Here is a 20298-nt window from a genome sequence, read left to right on the forward strand (position 1 = left end):
CTCCCCGCCCCGATAGTGCCCCGTTTAAATTTTTATATATTTTTGTATTATTTTATATGTATTTTATATCTTTCTTTATATGTTTTTGTAGTGTAGTAGTAACTATTTTAATATTTTAAATTTTATTTAGGAAAATGTTTAATATTTTAAGTAATAAATATTGTGCAATATTTTAATTTACATATAATTTATGATTTTTATTTTAAAATTTATTTTTTAAATAAATGGGTTTCTGTGAGGACTCCCCACCTTAATAAGGGATTCCCACTCCGTCCCCGATAGAGAATAGGCGGGGACGGGGATTAGAAATATAAATGGGAACAGGGAGATCACTTCTCACCAATTCTCAACCTCGTGTGAATCACTAGTGCTAACATGGTTGCAAATTGTGCAAATTTCTTGTACAGGATAATATAATATAATATAGTACATGTTTTCTCGATTGATATAAGTTGAATAGACAACAACTATTTTCTCAACTGCTCTATTATTTCTTTCTTTCCACCTTGGACCATTATATGATTTGCCCATCTCTAGCCCTCTTTCTTGACTCTTGATTCAAGACTAGTCATTCCCTTTTCGTGACAGAATAACTCTTCTCTTCTTAATGAAATATGTTGGATTCATCATAGGATGTTATGTAATATAGAATTATATATATATAAAAAAAAAGTTCTGTTGAAATAAAGATTACGAAGCCAAAATAAATTTACATTCAATATTACTCGGTTACTTGGATTTTAATGAAATAGTCAACACACGTTTTTGGACAAAAAATAGTGTGCTTTCATTAGGGAAATTGAGTCATCCAAGGAGCATAGTTGCTCCATTATTACAAAAAGACAATTTGAGTAGTTGCCAATGCCATACAACTTCCTTCCTCTTGGCTATTATTGCCCTTCACTTTCATTACTTTTCTTTCTCTCTCTCACACTTGGAATTCTGAGTATATCAGGTACGTTTACATCAACTGTGTTATGCTATTCCTCTTCACTTTCTCTACTTTTCCTATGCACTTCCAACTTTAATTCTGAGTTCATCTTCTTCACTCACCAAATTTTCACTTTCATCTTCTTCGCTCATTCTTCAAGCTGCTATTAACCACTATGAATTAATATAAAAAAAAAAATCTTTCTTCAAGCTGCTATTACCCACTTTGAATTGATATTAAAAAAAAGTGCTTTTCTCTGTTCATTATTAAGCTTCCATTTCTAGTGGTTCATCAACATCTATAAAAGAGTTCAGGTAAGTTTTGTTCAAATATTTTAATATTTTGCCTTATTGTTACCTTTTGCAGAAACTCAAAAGAAACTTTGGATCCCACTTTCATCTTCTGGAGTGTTGTTCTTAATTTTCACTCTCTTTTTTGTCCTTTGTTTTCTATATTATGAAAAAATATATAAAGAAAAGCTTCTTTACTTTCTTCTATCTTTAGTTTTCCCTTGTGCTCTGTTCATTCACAAAATTCATCCTTTAAGCATGTAATTTCCACAAAATTGATTTCTTGACAAACATTTCTGTCTTTGGTTGGCCTAGCTATTGATCTCTCTACTTACAATATCCATAATAAGAGACGATTAGGTAAGTGCATTGCTGCCTATCCTTAAAATATTTGTATTGTTTTGGTTTTCAATTTGTTAAATTTTATATCATTATATAACTTGCTCTTGTATTTAAATTTAACTCCACTAGTAAACCAAGAGAGAATCAAGCATGGATTTTGCTATTTCAATTGCAACTTCAATTGTCGCAAAGATTGCCGAGTATACAGTGGCACCGATCGGTCGACAGTTGGGTTATCTATTTTGCTATGCAGGGAATGTAGAAAACCTCAACACTCGAATGCAAGAGTTGAAGAATGCCAGAGATAGATTACAACATCGTGTTGAGGAAGCTAGAAATAATTGTCAAGAAATTGAAGCTGATGTTCAAAGTTGGCTGAGCAGAGTTGATCAGATCTCTGAAGAGGCTGAGACATTTCTTAACCATGAAGGCCATGCAAAGGTTGTGTGCTCTTGTGGATCCCTCCCGCATTTGGTGACGCGGCACCAACTGAGTAGGAAAGCAAAGAAGATGTCATTCGATGTATGCGCGGCCTCTGAAAAAAGCAAATTTGATACGATTTCTTATCGTCCTCAGCTAGAAAGCTCCAATGCAACCAAAGGCTACGAGACTTTTGATTCAAGGAGGGAAATTCTGGAGGGTATAATGGCAGCTATGAGAGATGCTAATAGAAGCAGGATAGGCTTCTATGGCATGGGTGGAATCGGCAAAACTATGCTTGCCAAAGAAATTGCTATTTTGACTAAGAAAGCAGAGTTATTTAGCAAGGTGGTTATGTCGACTATTTCACAAACACCTAATATGAAAGAGATTCAACAAGATATTGCCGAAAAGCTCCAGCTAAGTTTTGGGCAAACACAAAGTATGGACGTACGAGCTGATCTACTTCGAAAGAGATTGAAGCAGGAAAACAAGATTCTATTAATTCTCGACGACATTTGGAATGAACTCGATCTAGAAGCTATTGGAATCCACGATGAGTGCAAGTTGCTACTAACCTCTAGATATCAACATGTTTTACACAGCTTCATGGGTATTGTTGAGAGTAATATTTTCTTTATTAAAGCTATAGACTCAAGGGAGGCTATAAGTTTGTTTAAGAAAATTATTGGAGATATAGTTGAAACTCCAGATTTCAATTATTTGGCCCATTCGATCGTCGACGAATGTGCAGGCTTACCAATTGCCATTGCAACAGTGGCACATGCTTTAAAGGGCAAAGTATTGTCCACATGGGAGGATGCATTGGAACACCTACGAAACTCAAACTTTAGAGACATAGAGGGAATGGATATGAAGGTGTACTCATGCATTAGGATGAGTTACGATTTTCTCGGAAGTCATGAGGAGGTAAAATCATTGTTATTGCTTTGTGCTTTACATAAAGAAGATCAAGAAATAAAAGTCGAGGACCTGATTAGATATAGTGTGGGTTGGCGCTTGCTTCAAGGCATCAACACGATGAAAAAAGCAAGAAACAGGGTGAATTCATTGGTTGATAAATTGAAATCTCACTGTCTCTTATTGGATGGAGAAAATGAAAATTATGTGAAGATGCATGATGTTATTCGTGATGTTTGCATAGTTATAGCATCAGAAGATAAGCATAGGATGAGTAACATAAAAAGTGTCAATGATTTTGCTAGTCATGAAGGATATAAAGCGTCTAAAGCGATTTCCTTACTTGACTATGATGATTTCGGTAAGCTTCCTGAAAAATTGGAATGTCCAAGGGCAAAATTACTTCTTTTGTCTTTAAATTCAATTCCAAACGACTTTTTTAAACAAACAAGGGAGCTTGAAGCTTTGGGTATGAATGGTGCACGTATAAAATCATTACCGTCATCCTTTCATTCTCTTCTAAATCTCCAAACATTATGTTTAAGTAGGTCCAATCTACAAGACATTTCTATCATTGGGGACTTAAAGAATTTAAAAGTTCTTGATCTATCTTGGTCTTCCATAAAGCGATTGCCAAAAGAAATAGGAGAATTGTGCCATTTGCAACTGCTAGATCTACGATATTGTGATAGATTAGAAGTCATTGAGCCGAATGTCATTTCAAATTTGACGCAGGTCGAAGAGCTCTATATGCCACACATTTTATGGATGGGAGACTGAAGAAGGTGATATGAAAGAAAGAAGAAATGCAAGTCTTATTGAGATAAAGAATTTGCAACGGTTAACAGTTTTATATTTAAACGTACAAAGTGAAGAAGTTTTACCAGAGGGGTTATTTAGTAAAAAATTGGAGAGATACCAAATATCTATTGGAGGAATCTACAACTTTGATTATGCAGGTGGATCATCAAGGTGTTTGCACTTAAATCTCTATCAAAGGAAAGAATTAAATGCCCTTGGGCTTGTATGGCTGATGAAAATGTCTGAATATTTATCATTAGAGAGATTAATGGATGTCAACAATTTTGTTCGTGATCTCGACAGAGAGAATTTTCCTCGATTGAAGCATCTTATGTTTTATAATAATGATGGAGTTCAATACGTCATTGATTCTACGGACTTGATTCACTCTCATCATGCCTTTCCATGTTTGGAGTCACTAACCCTTGGAAATTTAACAAGCTTGGAAAGAATATGCCATGGTAAACTCCCAGTAGGCTCATTCAAGGAATTAAGGAAGGTGGTATTATGGAAATGTGATAGATTGAAGAATTTGTTCCCTCTGTCTATCATCAAACTACTTCATTATGTTAACGTTAGTGAGTGCGAGATGATGGAAGAGATAGCAAATGGGAGAGAAGATGATGAAGATGCCCATAAGATTGAGTCTTTGCAATTGTGCTTTTTGTGTCTACGTTCTTTACCAAACTTTGTCCACTTCTATTGCTCCAAGCTGAAGGAAACTTGTGCATCTTCAATGATAGATTATTCCAAACCCTTATTCAGTGAAACGGTACAACTCTTTTTATCATACAAAAACACTTAGTTATACACTTATAAAGTTTGGATTGAAAATCTCTAATATTATTAACTGGTTAATAAATGCAACGTCTTTTCATTTTATTATATATTTCTTAAATGCCAATTTAATATGGAAAGGTTTTTTTTAATTAAATGTTTAGAAATAAAACCCTATTCCTTGCAATTATGAAACAGATTCAATGTATCGATTTATAATAATTAATAAGTTGCCTTTATTTAAGTAATATAAAAGTGACTGCTTGCTTGTACAAATATATACTATATACAAGAATCTTTCTATTTTCTTTTTAGATATTTGGATTTCAAGTAACTTATATATGAAATTGATTTTATTACATGTGTAGGTTTTATTTCCTAACTTGAAGGAATTGACTATATGGGAAATTAGTATAGAAAAGATATGGCCAAATCAACTTTCATCAGGTTCTTTCATGCAAAACTTAACAAGTTTAGAAGTCGAAAGCTGCAATAGTTTAAAGTATCTATTCTCTTTTTCTCTTGCTCAAAAGCTTTTAAACCTAAAGAAATTGGAAGTTAGATATTGTATAGCAATGGAAGACATAGGAGTGACCAATAAGAAACTTGGAGAAGAAGACACTCAGTTGGAAAATATTTTGTTTCCTAAATTGGACTCTATTGAGCTTTGTCAGCTTTCAGCTCTTCAAAGATTTTGTGCAAGAAATTCATGTATGGAATTTCCACTCCTATCAAAGCTAATAGTAAATGATTGTCAAGAACTCAAGATATTTGTTAGCTGTCCAACTATTCCAATATCAGAAGTTTCAATTGAACATAGAGAAGTAAACCAATTGGTATCAACACAACCTTTCTTCAATGAAAAGGTAACTCTTTAATTTTCATTTGTTACTTAAATGACGCTTTCTTTCTATATTCACTTCTTCTTTAATTGAAACTCTAAAAAAAAAAACATGGATGAATACTTTACTTGAGTGACAATGTAGTGAATACATGAGTAAATTATCACCTTAATCTCTAACTTTACTTTAGTGACAATGTAGTGAATACTTCTCTACTTATGATAAAAAAATAAATAATTGGTTGTTATAGCTAATTATTTATTTCAATTTTTTAAATATATATTCTGAAATACTTCAGTCCCAACTAAATTATGCAATTATAATTGGCTTTGCAGGTTTCGCTTCCTAACCTGAAGGAACTGGAAATTTTAAAAATAAATGCAGTAACATTATGGCCAGACCAACTTCCATCAAATTTTGACCTACATAACTTAACAAGCTTAACAATAGAAAACTGCAACAAAATAAAATATTTGTTTTGTTTCCCTATGGTTGAAAGGCTTGTAAACCTGAAGATGCTTGATATAGATGATTGTTTGGTTGTGGAAGAAATTCTAATAAGTGGGAAACTAGGAGAAAAAGGAATGCTGCAAGAAAATATTTTGTTCTCCAAACTAGAAGCTCTTAGCCTCTCCAAACTTCCAGCTTTCGAAACATTTTGTTCAGAAGATTCTTCCATCAAAGAAATATCAATTGATGACTATGAAGGGAAGGTCATAGCAAAACATCTCTGTAATGGAAAGGTAAGTAATTTAGATATTTTTTCTCTTTTCAAATTTTTTTCATCATTATATATAGATATTCAAAGCTTACAATTTTCCAACTTGAGACCATTTTTCTTAGGAGTTCAATGTTTAATAATGAAAAGGAGTCTAGTACTTTACCCATGCATATGCACAAAATGAATTCAGTCCAGTAATATATGTCTTCCAACAGTATATCGACAACTACATTATAAATCTCTTTTATTGTATATTAAGTAACGAAAATATATATATATATATATATACACTAGATACATTTGTAATAGACGTTTGCTTAGGTTTATTTATAGAATTCATTAATTGTTTTTATTAAATTTGTATCATTATCATATAAATTTTAAATAAATAAATAATATTATATATATAAGAATGACATAATCACATAGATATATTAAATAAAAAATTAAACCAAAACATTATTTATAATTATTTTTAAATATATATAATATAATAGTCTTTTTAAACATAAATGATCATTTTTTTAATAAAAATTAAGATTATTATTATCATGATACTGTATAATATTTAAATATATATTAATATAAGTATTATATATTTTGTATTAAATATTATTATATATTTTATAATATTTGAATTCATATTAATATAATTAGTAAATAGTAGGATTATATAAAATTATTATAATAATATTTGAATATATATTAATATAATTATGATATATGTAGTCTTATATTTAATATTATTTTAGTAATGATATGTTATAATATTTGAATTTATATTAATGTAATTGATAAATATCTATTTTTAGTTAATTTTAAAGGTATTTTCTATTAAATATTTAGAATATTTGATTAAAGTTAACAAAATAAAACGTTAAAATCAAGAATTTTTATTATTTACACTTTTTATATTTATATAGAAGAGATATAAGAAAAAAATATTGACAATTGTAAGGAAAATCTACAATTTTTTATATACAAATAAATTATAAAGCAAAAAAAGAGATTAAAACTCTATCCAAATAAAAAAATACAAAAAAACATTGACTAGAAAAAATGTTTTATTGTATTACCTTAGCAAAATTGAAATAATCTTTTAAGAGAAATGCTAATAAATGTATTTTATTTCACATTTTCGTTTGCTCTCACAATGTATTTTATTTTTGTCTATATTTTTCATTTTTACATCATTTTTATATTTATATAGAAAGCATTAAATGTTTTTTAATTATTTTATTTCATTTATATATTTTTTTTCATTTTTACGTTAATAGTAAATTTACACTTTTATTTATACGGTCTAGTCATTAAACTTCAACTTCTTCATTTTATTCATTCTCTTTCCTAATATTTGATATATGAATGCAAATTATATTTCTTAGAGATAACTAGTTTTGGATTTGTTATATATATATATATATAAATAAATGATATCACTATTTATATTTAGGTGAAGAAGAAAGAGTAACTTTTTTTTAGGGAGCTACATTCATCATTTTCCATGGACACATATGTTAAGTTGAATAAGTGCATTTTATATATATATATATTCAAATAAATATTAATTAATCTCATTGCAATCTTAAGTACAAACTCATATAACCCAGTGTAACATCAAATGCAACTAAATCAAGTTAAGCAACCTCATTATGCAACTTAATCATCATAATGCAAGTCATGCAATCTAGTGCAACCTTAAATATAAGCTAATGCAACCCCAAGCAACTCATTATAACCACAAATGCATGATTATGCAACCGACTGTAACCCCAAGCAACTCATTGCAACTTCAAATGCAAACCCAATGCAATATAAAACAACTTTAAAAATCTCAATTGCAAATTTGATCCTTATGCAACTCATGCAACTCAAAGCAATATCAAATGTAAGCTCAATGCAACTTATAACAACTTACTGCAATCTCATATGCAAGCTCATGCAAGCTAAATGCAACCTCAAACAATCTCAAATGCAAGTCCAATGCAACCTTATGCAATCTCAAATGCAAGTCCATGCAACCTAATAATTCAAATTAAAAACTCATATGCCCATTTTATCCTTATGCAACACATGCAATCTACTGCAACCGTAAATGCAAATTATAGCATGTTAAGTAACTTGTTATGCAACTAAAGCAACTTAAAAAAATTCATTTGCAAATTTTATCATTTTAAGCAACTATAACAACTTTATTGTGCAAATTAATCATCTTTATTCAACCATATGCAACCTAAAACAACATAATTAACATGTTAGAACAAGTAAGTCGATTTAGAAAAGCAACCAAAAATAGCATGTAAAGCAACCCATAAATATATCCAACACAATGCTTATTCTTATGCAACTCATGCAACTCACTACAACCTCGAATACAAGTCCAATGCAACTCTATGCAATCTCAAATGCAAACCAATGCAACTCGGTGCAATTTCAAATGCAACCCAATACAACCTAACAAACTCCCTACAACTTCTAATGCAAGCTCACGCAACCTAATTATAAGTATAGAGAAATTATTCTCAACTTTATAATGTGGATTATTTGATAAGTGGATCAAGCTTTTTTTTTTTAATCTGAAATAAGTGGATAAAACTTGGGCATGTGATGTAGATGACTTTTTTGGATCCCCAATTACGTGTGAATTGCATGATTTGTATAACTTGATTCTAATTGTCAATATATCCTTAATTTTATTTTAATATTTTAGGAACACTATCTTAATTAATTATGTTATTATTACAACTTTATAATTAAATTGCTTATTACATAAATACTTTTTAGTACACATGATATAGCTAGGCTTTAATAAAGGATAAAGAGGAAATCTTGACTTAGTCCACATTAAATGAGTCATATTTCTATAAATGTAAACATGTATACTATATATATGTATGCCTTTAACATGAAATATATATTTTTGTTTAATAATTTCTTTAGAATGCAAAGAAATCTCATATCAACACAAACCGTAATTTTGTAAAAAAAATACTGAGTTATATATAAATGAAACAATTTTTGAAACACCGTATAAATGAATTAAAACTTTTCTACATATATATTATTAAAAAATCCCCCCAAAAATTGTAAAAAATAATGCAATAGAGAGTTTTCTCTTAATTGTAATCACAAAAATAAATAATAAAAGAATGTATATAAATATTACTGCCATTTTTCGATAGTTTACCACTTCTATCAAATCTTCAAAGTCCAAAATCATATTCACAATTAATATTAAGAGTTATGAAATATTTCATTTCATTAGAGGAGTTGGGTAAATGTTACATCATGTTTACACAAAGTAATGCTCAAACACTGATGGGGTCGTTAAAATTTATCATGTGATCTGCTTTGAAATTATTATTATCATTATAGTCTATTTGAATATAATTAAAAAGATAAAATCTTAATAAGATTCTCTTAACTCTAATATCTTTTACTTTAAATCAAATAACACCTAATATTCTCTTAGTCACAAATTATTAGTTAATTAAGTAAGATCTTTTGTTGTATTAGAAAAAAAAAAAAGCATTGGTATTTGGCATGTCCAACACCATATATTATGATTGGTGTAAATCAATATCGGAATTCATATATTTATATTTAAAATAAAATATATAAGACCTAATATTGAATTGCACCACATTAAATAGTGTTGGACACCATAGAGTGTTCCTTAGCAATACTAAAAAAAATGAAGGTGGCAAATGATATCCAAAATACACATTATATATTCAATTCAGATCACTTGTCCCAACTATAAAAATAACAAATGCTTTCTCTAAGGAATTAAAATCAAAACAATTAAGGAATATGTAAGTATGTTTTTTTTAGTCCATTCCCAAAGTTAACTAGAATAAATTTTTGGAGTGCATGCGTACGTCAGGAAAATATATACGTCTTAGTATTCTACTTGTTTTATTTTCAGATTGCATTTCCCAATGTAACTTCTTACATTCACAACTTAAGGGAGTTAAGTGTTACAGAATGTAACAATTTAAAGTATCTTTTATCATCTTCCATGGCTCGATGTCTTGTACAACTTAAGGAATTAAGAATATCTAAATGTAAGATGATTGAAGAGGTAATAGTTCGTGAGGAATCAGCTAGAAGCAAAGGAATAATATTAGAAAATATTTTACTCCCCAAATTAGAATCTCTTGAGCTCTGGCATCTTCCAAATATTATACAGTTTTGTGAAGGAGATTGCATTGAATGTCCATTGTTGTCTGAACTAAAAATAGGGATATGTCCTAAAATTAAGATATTTATCAGTAATTCTATGGCTACAAGGACATATACTAATAATGAGGTACAAGAAATGGAGTTGGTGACGGCTAGACAAAGTCTGTTCAAAGATAATAAGGTATTCATTTTCTTTGACCTACTAATCATCTACTTATTAATAATATGAAGCTTACATGGTTTTAGAAACTATTTAATGATAAAAGCTACACTACAATATTATAATGGGCTGGCTCGTTATGTCAGTGGCATAATTCTTTTTAGTACATTATTATTTATTTTCTAGTATCTTATCATATAACCAGTAACAGAGTTAGTATAATATATAAAGGAACCAAAAATATTTTTAATAAAATTTATTCTAATTTATATATAAAATATTTAAATGTATAAAAAAAAATTATTCTAGAGGGTATCCATATAAATTTATATATATTTATATTAATTATTTAAAAAAAAATACAAGTAAAAAAAAAGTTATGGGGTTACCCAAATCCTCCTAGCTCCATCATTGCCTGTATATGATTAATTTTATAAGATAATTTAATTTACACAAAAAATCTTTATTGTGAATATTTAAACTACACAACAAAAGTAAGTTGCCTACCTCCGCCATGAAAATTTTACAACGAAAAAGTGCAAAAAAAAAAAAAGGTTTTCTATAAAAATATTTATATTGTGAAGTTATATTTTAAAACAAATATTAGTCCTTGTTATTAATATATATTTGACTGTGAGAGCAGAACTTTTGTTGCTATTATTTTTCTTAAAGATGACACAATTTAAATTTGCATATTCAAAATACTAAGATAACAAGTTAAGATCTTGTTGGTGATTGCAAGTATATATCGGAATTGAATTATTGTATTTTATAACTGTTTTCCCAAATTAGTTAATTTGTTTAATACATTATGTATTATTGGTTTGTTTTGTAGGTCATTTTCCCTAACTTAAAAGATTTGACTACTGATTGGAGTGAAGTAATAGAGGAGATATTTGACACGAGTCAATCTTCAATGATGTCCATCTTTGGCAACCTTTCCCAACTTGTCTTGAACTGCTCATCCCGTGATAAACCAATTGCTCTACCAAATTTCAACTTCTTTCATAAATATCATAATATTGATACACTTGGGTTGAGTGGCTATTTTGTGGATGGGCATCAGCATCACCAGCAACAACAATCTGGAGATGGTGAGACTTATGAATTGGTCAACACAAGTTTAAAGACACTGGGTATTTTCAATGCTTATATGATGAATCATCTGTTTGGAGACCCAGAATATGCTCAACCATCAAATTCTTTTGTCTTTCAAAACTTAGAATTTCTCAATGTTCAGGAATGTAGTAGATTACAGAGCGTTGCGCCATCGTTTATGTCTTTCCACACATTGAAAACTCTTAAAGTATCAAAATGCCATGGGCTGACGTATCTGTTAGCCTCCTCAGCCGCAGCAAGTCTGGTACATCTCAAAGAAATGAGCATAACTGAATGCAAACGAATGAGAGAGATTATTAATAGAAATTATTATAAGGAAGGTCAAACAGTAGAGAGTGAACACCATGAGTTTATTTTCCAGAAATTGGAGAAATTAGAGCTTCATGATTTACCCAGTCTTGAAAGCTTCTACTCAGGAAATAAAGTTGTGAGTTTTCCAAATTTGGAAGAAATATATTTGAAGGGATGCCCTGAGATGAAGAGATTTTCACATGGAAATATATGTACCTCCACACTATTGGACACAGTCGAAGCTGAAGGTGTACAAATCTGGGAGGGAGATGTTAATACAACCCTCGCAAAAATTTGGGAAGAAAATTCCGATTTCAGATTGCATTTACAACATTTATTCGCTCAAGAAATGGTTAGTTAATTTATTCATTATATATCTATGTTCTGGATAGAAACTTTGAGCTTTTTTTTTTTTTGTAGAAAGTATATGGATGGAAGCCCTTGTATTCTTTATCAAATTCAACTTGTGAAAGATAGTAGTTTGTATATTGTCTTTGTATGTGTGATTCAGTTAATGATCTTAATCTATTTAGGATGATCAGCATCGTGAAGAGGATGCTTAATCATTATCTTTTGTGCTTGTGGAACCTACCAAGAATAAAGCTTTCTTTGAAGCACATGGTGAGATTATCATCTTCCTTACTAATCCTACCTTTTTTTCTACTCTGAATACAAATGGGTTATTAGAATATGCAAATGATTATAATTTATGCTATTGATTGCTGTTAATGTAGATATGGTCCTCATGGTAGGTCTCACTAATAGAATCCTATGATTTATTTATTGCATGGAAGATTATACTAAAAGTGTCCTTTGTTTTATTCTTAAGTAAGTTTCTGAAAATATTCATGGTTTGCTCTAAGATATAATTTGTCTATTGTATAAGTGATCTGTTATTTGGGTTTATGAGTAATCTTATTCCAACAGCAGAGCAAGCATATCAATCTTATTGAATTTAGTACAATATGAATCCATGGTTTTGGATTGAAGCTTTTTAGTGGAAGTCCTTGAAGTTTGAACATTTTGATTTGGGTTGTTTGAGGTTGATTTGCTTCATATATGATAAGTGCATATATTGCTTTTGGAACTGAAGATCATATAATGATTAAAGTAAATTTATTTAAGTTTATTACAAAAGATACGTTCAAAATATAATGTGTTTTGAATTCAGAAATGATAGTCTCATGGTTTCTGATCAATTACTTTTCTTAATACAATGGGGCAAAATCATTGCTCTGATTTGGTGAGGGAATAATTGAAATGGGAAATATTCTGTTCATTAGAGAAACCAGGTTATTTTTTAAGGTAAACTTGAATAATTTTCACTTAAACCATCTTGTGTTGTTCAATGTATATTTGATTTGAGAATGCAAAATCTTATTTGTTTTACTCTATAAAATGATTGCTTCTTATATTGAATGGATTTTTATTCTGATACCTTGAGCCAGGTGCATGTAAGAGAATGAAAAACTTCTAATTCCATCTCAGTTCAAACTGTCTTCGTAGACTTTCTTGATTCCCCTCAGCAAGTCTAACTTGGTAAATCTTCTGTTTTTTCTTCCCATTTTAAATAGAGAATTATAGAAGATATGATAAGTGAGTCCTAAACTATTGTGATTGCAGGGAATATTTAAAACCCTCCATTTGGTAGGATTTTTAGATTACCCTTCATGTATTAAATTGATTCCCACTAAATTAACATTCCTAATAAGGTAATGTTGATTAGCTTGCCCAAGCAAAGATTAGCCCACACTAAACAGTCTTTTATATATTTGTCTCTTATTAAATAGCTAATAATAAGTTTCTATAGTTTTGTTTTAGCAGCTTGTTGAAGATTTGGAACCGTTTCAACTGGTGAACATATAAATGGTGGGAAACTCAGTGCTTAAAAGGAACTTTGCAATTTGGCAAATCATGAAAATATGAGATGAAAGACTCAAAGAAGTCACTAATGGAAGACTCGAAGAAGACAATCGATGAACACTTTTTAACATTACTGTTGATGATTTGTTGATACAATGTAGATAAATCTAGGCTTTGTGAAACTGGTTTGGCAGTGATTATTTTTAGAGGTTTCTCATATAATAATTGTCTGGCCTTTTCTATTATTCAAGTTGTGGGGATTTGTTTCATTGTCCATCGTTCAAAATGTATGTTCGTTCATTAACAATTTACTTAGGTTAGCCCTTGAAATGTGGTATGCTGGTTACCTCAGTAGTTATTGATTTTGATTATGCTTTTACTCTGGTTGATCTTCTAATATTTCTTAAAATTGAAGGCAATTCTACTAGAAACTAACAGAAAATATCAAGATAGATAAGGCCTAGAATCTTTAGATAATATGGGAAACACAATTGAAGGCAAACTGTCTCATTTCTGCTACTCATGTTTGATACAGTTGGGAAAAAGAAAAACTTCAAGCACAGAAAAAGTAACAAGGAAGAAAAGAAATAATTTACCACAAATAAAAATCTATTTCACTTCAAATATCAATATTACATACACTCAAACTCTACTCTCTCACATTCTTTGTACTTCAAACTCACTATTCTCTTCAAAACCCACCTCTACACTCTTCAAAATCCTTGTCTTGCATTCTCTTCAAAACTCACACTCACTTACACACACAATACATATTTATAGAGTTACACAACTTGGACAACAAGACACTCTAAAACTTTGCCAACAAGACTCCTTTTACACAACTTAATAATTACTCAAAATTAAAACTATGCATTATATAAACCATAATCAATTAATTTTAGTCAATACTCAACAATCTCTTTAAACTTACTCAAATTCTCTAAAACCAAACCATCAATAAGAGTAAACATGCATTGACAGAGAAGAAACTAAAGATATATTGAATTGTATAAAATGGCAGCTCAAAATATTGCTGCATCTTCCATCGAGTATATATTGAATAATTTCAGTAAGGGAATACAAAGAGGTCCAATGACCACTGTACACGTATTACAAATTCTAACAGAAAAATATTCTACAAAAACTGAATTTGTTACAGGAAAGATTTCTGAAGTTGTGGTCCTCACTGAATATTCTAGACTCTTTGAGTCATAATGCAATGTCACCAAGAGGCCTACACAGCTGCTGACTGAGCTGCTGATGTGGTTGTCTTTACACCGCCCCTCAAACGAAAGGGTGACGCCAACACTCCGAGTTTGGAAGTCAGAAACTGAAATCGTGTGTGAGAGAGACTCTTGGTGAGGCAATCTGCGATTTGGTCTGCTGAGGGAATGTAGCGAACTTCAAGTTCTTTCTTCAATACTTTGTCTCGTACAAAATGCACATCAAGTTCAATGTGCTTTGTTCTTGCGTGGTACACTGGATTGGAAGCTAAAGCACCTGCACTAATATTATCACACCACGTGATTGGTCTTGAAATGACTGGAAAGTTTTGCTCATGTAATAGTGATTCAATCCACGCAATCTCAGCAGCAACTTGAGCTAGAGCTCGATACTCAGATTCTGTGCTAGATCTTGACACAATTGCCTGTTTCTTAGAGGACCAAGACACCAATGTATTGCCTAGATAGACGCAATAGCCTGCCACTGATCGTCTATCGTCTGGGCAGCAAGCCCAATCGGCATCGGAATACCCTGTGATGTTCAATCTCTCACTGTAAGCAATATGAAGACCACAGTCCATGCTTCCTTTCAAATATCTCAGGGCCCTTATTGCTGCACTCCAATGTGTATTTGTTGGCGACTGAAGAAATTGACTCAGTTTATTCACTGAGTAGGCAATGTCTGGCCGTGTATGGCAGAGATATTGAAGAGCACCTATGAGACTTCGATAGTGTGTCGGATTTTGTAGTTGTTCCCCATCTGTCCGAGACATTGGTCGACCTACTGTCATGGGAGTAGGAGCTGGCTTTAGGTTCTTCATGTCAAACTTGGTGAGAAGTTCTTCAATATATTTGGTTTGTGTCAAGTACATCCCGGTATCATCACAGTGGACTTCTATACCAAGAAAATAATTCAAAGGACCAAGATCTTTGAGGGTGAACTTTTTGTTGAGAGCTGCTATGAATCCTTGGACTTCCTTAGTGTTGTTCCCTGCAATGATAATGTCATCCACATGGATTAGAATTAATATTTTCACCTTGCCGTGAGTGTAGAAGAACAGGGAGTTGTCATCTTGTGAGTTAATAAATTTCCAAGAGAGCAAGGTTTGTTTGAGTTTATCAAACCATGCACGTGGTGCTTGCTTCAGCCCATACAACGAATTGTGAAGTTTACACACATGGTGAGGTTTCTCCGGATCTTCAAAGCCTTGTGGCTGAGTCATATAAACATCTTCTTCAAGGTTGTCGTTTAGAAAGGCGTTGTTGATGTCGAGTTTTTGGACATCCCAACTCATGGAGACAGCTATTGTGAGCACGATGTGAACCATAGAGGCTTTTACCACAGGACTAACTGTTTCGCCAAAGTCGATTCCGGGCCGTTGGTGAAAGCCTTTTGCAACGAGGCGTGCCTTGAACCGCTGAAATGAACCATCTGAGTTAGTTTTTACCTTAAAAACCCACTTGTTACCAACAAGGTTGTAATGATCTTGATTGGGAACAAGAGACCATGTTTTATTGGCTGTTAAAGCTTGAAATTCTTCATGCATAGCAGCAAGCCACCCTTCATGCTGCAAAGCTTCATTCACAGTGGCAGGTTCAGCACTATTTGAAGCAATTTGGCCTGTCCAAGGTACACTTTTGGCTTGTATATACCATGTTTGGACCGAGTGATCATAGGATGTGTTGGTTTATGTAATGCCCCAAATTTCCTAATAAGGTTTAGGACCTTGATTAGGAGGCCGGGAGGGCCATAATTGATTTATTATGGTCTTTAATGATTATATGCATGTTTATGTGAATTATATTATTATATGATGGTGAATGCATGCATATGGGTTCATATTTTAATTACAAGGGCATTTTGGTAATTTGGCCCGTTGAGGGCGTGATTGTGTATTTTTATGCATGGGGGTGAATTATAAATAATACCACATGATATGTGGATTGGTTCGAGCCATTCGGCATGAGACGATCATGGAAATGCAAGCTTTCGGTCTAGTCATAACGGGATTAAGTTCGGGGCTCGCGGTGAGTCTCGGGATGTTTAAATGATTAGAACGTTGCCGGGAATTAAAGGGTAACGGTATGTGAATTATTGGTATTTGAGAATATTGAGATTAACGGGAATTGGAGAGCGTTAATTATAATTAACGGTATAGGTTGGAAAGGACAATTTTGCCCTTGGGGTGGCTTTAGAAACCTTAAGTGACCTAGGGGATTTAGGTCATTTGGCAAAGGATATGTATCATTTAGATGGCTGTAGAAAACAGAAAAAACAGAGCATCATCATCCTCATCCTTCTCTCTCTGCCGTACACCATTTCTCCTTCATTTTCCTTTCAATTTTTGAGAGCCATCTTGAGGTAACAAGCTAGGAAATCAAGGTTTGGGCTTAGGGAACTTGTTTCAGCTATTGAAGGGGATTGAAAACCAAGCTTGAGGTAAGGAAACTCAGCCATGAAAGTCTGATTATACTCTGTTTTCCTTTAAGTTTCAGCTTGTGATTTCTTGGTGGTTAGTTGGAATTAATGGAAATTTGGTTGATGTTTAACTTGGGTTTTGATGTGGGTGAGTTGTAGATGATGCTTGGTGGTTGAATTGGGCGTTAGGTTGAGGTTTGGGACTGGTTTGAAGGTTTGGTTTCGAGGGAAACGCAGGGGAAGAAAATCTGATTGTTGCTGGTTTGCGTAATGTGTCGCGGCCTGGCTATGGCATGCCGCGGCTTGAGTGTGCTTCTGGGCAAGTTTTTGCCTCTATCTGAGGGTGAGCCACGGCATGGCTATGGTGAGCCGCAGCCCATCAGGGCATTTTTGGCCAGAAATGGGTTTTTGACTTGGGGATGCTAGCTTAAGGCCTCGGGGTCGATCCTACTATCCGGTTAAGTGTGGATTGATGTCCCGGAGGCTAGATATTGGTTTGGAAACCTTTGCTTTCATTTTCATTGATAGTATTCTATATTTTTGGTTATGACTAGGTGACCGTTAAAGGACCAAAGGACTGATCGCTCTCAAAGGTCGTTTCTTTTATTAATTCTTGCTCGAACCCAAGGTAAGAAAATTGCACCCCATATGTGACATGCATGGCTATGATTGATGCATGTTGAATGTTTAAATGTAATTGATAGCATAATGAATGCTTGGAAATTTTGCCCATTTGCATATGATTATTATTGAGGCATGCTGGTTGGTTAAATGTGATGCATGTGATGCACGAGAAACATGTGATTAGGGCATGCCATGAATGATGAATATGAGATTGGTCAGAGCTTGAGTCTCTGTGTTTGTGCATGATCATTATTATGCTCGCAATTATTAAGTAAGCATGTTGAATGCCTCATCTTTGGATGTGTGACATATGACACATATTGATACACATTGATAGCATTGCTTACTTGTGCATGGCACTGACTAATTAGTCAAATTTGGCAAAGGTGTTAGTATCAACTATGAAGCTGTGACTCACTAGTCAAGTTCGGCAGTGGTACTGGGCACTGGTCACATTGTGCTGACTCACTAGTCAAGACGGCCTTAGCGTGTTCAACGCAAGCCATGTCGATTAGACCTAATCGACCTTCTGCATTGAATGACTCAAAGAGCATTAATGCAGGACCGACCTCAAGTTCGATGAATACAAACAAGCGCTTATCTAGCCAAAGGCTAGTTATTTAGAGCCAGGGCCAGCGAGCCCCGTGACTGTTAGGTCACATGGCTATGGGCACCAGCCCCAGTGACATGCTTGTCAGTCACTCATTTGATAAGAGCCATGGCAGGAATGCCTAGGTAACGGTGTCGTTACACGACTATGGGCACTGGGCCCCTAGTGACTTGTTTGTCGGTCACTCGGTATGGTTTAACAGGACCTCAAAGTGATATTCACTCATCTGATCAGAGCTATGAGCTCTGTATGATCATTTTGATCATCATATGCATGGCTTTGGGCACTGAGGCCCTAGTGACTTGCTTGTTGGTCACTCAGTATGGTTTACCAGAACCTATTGAAGGTTAGAGGCTTACCCAACAGCCACCCTTCCATTTGAATTGGTGACTCGCTTGTCGATCACTCAGCATGGTTTATCGGAACCTCAAGTGTTGCGACACTCATCTGATTAGGATTGACTTGATAGTCCTCCAATCAGAAGGCCAGGATTTCTTATCCTGGGTACCCCAGCATCTGTTTGAATTCATTTACATGCTAAATAGAGCTATGAATGCTAGGCATGCCAGATATGATTTGATATCATGATATGACGATTTATGAGCATATGACTTTTCTTGCTGGGCTTCGGCTCACGGGTGCTTTGTGGTGCAGGTAAAGGAAAAAGGAAGCTAGACCATCCTTGAGTTTGAGAGCTTAGGTGATGACGTGTACATATACAGCTGCTCGACCTATACTTGGGCGAGGTTTGAAAGTGGAACTAGGGCTGAACCCTGTTTTGCCGCTTAGAACAGCCTGTTGTAAACACTTTCTTGTAATAAACTCTGAAATTATATTTTTGGGATCTCAATGTATACAGTAAACGTTCTAGTGAAACGTTATATCTTAACCAAAGTTTTTAACCCCTAAACCGCTAATCATGCTTAGTTACACGTTTATGGCCAAACGACTCGGTTAGCGAGTTTAACACTGTTTGCAATGTGCACTGTAGCGGTCCCTGGAGTTGGGGCATTACAGTTTAGGCTGTGCAAGAGGCTGTGAAGAAGTGGAATTGCTAGAAGGCTGCTGGGAACTAGTAGATGATACAGCAGGGCAAATGGAATTAGAGAAACAAGGTGAAGGAGGAGATGATACGTGAGTGTGGTTAGATGGAGTCTTGGCAGCAGGCGATGCTACTGCAGGGACGTCTTCGACAGAGGGTGAGCTTGGAGGTTCCTGTGGCGCAAGATGAGGTAAGTAAGACTATCCAGTACTAGAGCTATCGGCCTGAAGTTCGGGACTATGGGTATTGAGAAAACTGTGAGGAAAAGGGAATTCCAGCTCATTAAAGGTAACATGGCGTGAGAGATACACTCTCCCTGTGGAGCTAAGGCACTTATATCCTTTAAAGGATTCACTAAACCCTAGATTAACACACTTGAGGGTTCGAAATTGGAATTTGTGAGTGTTATAAGAACGGAGGCAAGGGAAACAAGCTGCACCAAACATTCTAATGGAGTTGTAATCAGGCCGTTTTGCGAACAATACTTCAAAAGGGGACTTGTTACCTAACACCAAGGTTGGGAGTCTATTTATTAAATAGACTGAGGTTTGGAAGGCATCAACCCAGAATTTCAGAGGCATTTCAGCTTGAGCAAGCAAGGTAAGACCCATCTCCACAATGTGTCTATGTTTCCGTTCAGCTCTTCCGTTTTGAGCGAAAGTATGGGGACATGAATGTTGAAACATGATGCCATGTTCTTGTAGGAATTTGGAAGGA

The 20298-nt window shown here is 33.4% G+C and overlaps 2 protein-coding genes across 10 annotated transcripts; both read left to right on the top strand.

Annotated features, from left to right (window-relative positions):
• Positions 1 to 717: 717 nt before the first annotated feature.
• LOC133789122 (probable disease resistance protein At4g27220) lies at positions 718 to 3684 on the top strand. 2 transcript variants are annotated; one of them, XM_062226852.1, is made up of 3 exons: positions 718 to 1245; positions 1537 to 1581; positions 1693 to 3684. In XM_062226852.1, the coding sequence occupies exon 3, from the start codon at positions 1714 to 1716 to the stop codon at positions 3682 to 3684; it is 1971 nt and encodes a 656-aa protein (XP_062082836.1). In that variant the 5' UTR covers positions 718 to 1245; positions 1537 to 1581; positions 1693 to 1713. The 2 variants fall into 2 exon arrangements, with proteins under 2 accessions (XP_062082836.1, XP_062082835.1); XM_062226851.1 differs by having other exon boundaries at positions 909 to 955; positions 1298 to 3684.
• A 10-nt stretch (positions 3685 to 3694) lies between these two features.
• LOC133789120 (uncharacterized) lies at positions 3695 to 13937 on the top strand. 8 transcript variants are annotated; one of them, XM_062226843.1, is made up of 8 exons: positions 3695 to 4477; positions 4851 to 5348; positions 5660 to 6067; positions 9974 to 10411; positions 11226 to 12152; positions 12334 to 12421; positions 13249 to 13339; positions 13611 to 13937. In XM_062226843.1, exons 1-6 carry the CDS (start codon positions 3695 to 3697, stop codon positions 12361 to 12363), a joined length of 3084 nt encoding a protein of 1027 aa, XP_062082827.1. In that variant the 3' UTR covers positions 12364 to 12421; positions 13249 to 13339; positions 13611 to 13937. The 8 variants fall into 8 exon arrangements, with proteins under 8 accessions (XP_062082827.1, XP_062082829.1, XP_062082828.1 ...); XM_062226845.1 differs by having other exon boundaries at positions 13622 to 13937; XM_062226844.1 differs by having other exon boundaries at positions 13625 to 13937.
• The last annotated feature ends 6361 nt before the right edge of the window (positions 13938 to 20298 follow it).

This window comes from Humulus lupulus, chromosome 7 (genome assembly GCF_963169125.1).
Source record: "Humulus lupulus chromosome 7, drHumLupu1.1, whole genome shotgun sequence".
NCBI lineage: Eukaryota > Viridiplantae > Streptophyta > Magnoliopsida > Rosales > Cannabaceae > Humulus > Humulus lupulus.